Genomic DNA, 1,238 nt, shown 5'->3' on the forward strand with positions numbered 1-1,238 from the left:
CCAGTGTCGTCACTCAGAAGCCACTGTATTTGCCATTTATGGGGCTAACAGGATAGCCTTGAGGTGTGCGCATTCGCCTTGCACTTGGGGACGAATCCAAACCTCGCTATAAACATCACACACGTTTTTACATTCAAGGGCGATGCAGCAATGTCTGCCACCACTGGAAATTTGTGGTTTTATTTCTTGCAGAGGTAAATTATTGCCAGCACCCTGAACAAATTATAAACTTGAGGGTTCATAGAACACCTTACCCCATGGGGTCTTGAGAAAAATTACATGGGAAGGGTCTTTTCAACTCTTGCTTTGTGTTTCTGAGCATGATCTGTTTCCTACGAACCACTATTTTGTCTGGATCTCAATATTCCCCAACGGTGGAAGAGCAAGCGGAAAATTTGATTGGTCGAGATAGCGTAATACGTTTTTGTGCAAGTACATACTGCTTGCTACCCTGGAGGTTTCAGGACATGCCAAGGCAATTTGTGTTCTCGTGTTCAAATATATAATTAAATTTAAATAAAATAAAAAGGTTTTAAAAGCCGCAACGAAAAAAAAATCTCGTTTACCGCCCTTGATTCAGCATCTTTTTCCACCACCTTCTTTAACACATTACATTAGTTATTCGTGCCCGTTGTATGTGTCCTTTGACGTCTTTCAAAACAGTTTCCTGTTTGGAATGATTTGAAATTTTGTCTGCCTGCCTGCCAGACACGCAGACTAAAAACAAAAATTACCTTACTACTGTGCATGGATGTTGAGGACAAGATTCTGTACTTTGCCAAATTCCTGCTAAACTGCAGGTTCGGGTTCTAGCGTTCAAAATGTAAAATTCTATTGAAATCAAGTAGTTCCTCAATCGTAGACCGTGTCCCATTTGCTTTGAACCTCGCACGTGGAGAAATCACTGTGCTGGTTGCCAATGGAGAATGCAATGGCAAACCAAGCATAATAATGAGACTGCTTCAGCAGCACCAACGTTCCACATACGGTACACTATCATTGATGAAAAATCTCGTACCATCCTTTTACAGGACAGTCAGATTTCTCTTCTGTAATAGTGGATGTTCAGTCGGGAGGCCATTGCGGACCAGTCGATGAAGAGCAATATTTGACACAGGTAAGGCTCGACAAACATTGCTTTTTCGTGAGTTAATGTATAAAAGCAGGCATGTTGAGTTGCTTCTCTGCAAGAGGTGCAGGAGATTAAAACGATGTTTTTTCCTTCCATGTGGGTACAG

The 1,238-nt window shown here is 41.7% G+C and overlaps 1 protein-coding gene across 4 annotated transcripts in view; it reads left to right on the plus strand.

Annotated features, from left to right (window-relative positions):
• The window catches only part of PREPL (prolyl endopeptidase like), a 38,096-nt gene that overhangs the window by 33,663 nt on the left and 3,195 nt on the right, over positions 1-1,238 (plus strand). For all 4 annotated transcript variants that reach the window (XM_085855933.1, XM_085855934.1, XM_085855935.1 and 1 more), the window contains one exon: positions 1,032-1,117. In XM_085855933.1, coding sequence (XP_085712059.1) covers positions 1,032-1,117 — 86 coding nt within the window. The remainder of the gene's footprint in view (positions 1-1,031; positions 1,118-1,238) is intronic.

The sequence above is a fragment of the Eptatretus burgeri genome, chromosome 15, assembly GCF_056783735.1.
Source record: "Eptatretus burgeri isolate ZD-2024b chromosome 15, Ebu_testis_v1, whole genome shotgun sequence".
NCBI lineage: Eukaryota > Metazoa > Chordata > Myxini > Myxiniformes > Myxinidae > Eptatretus > Eptatretus burgeri.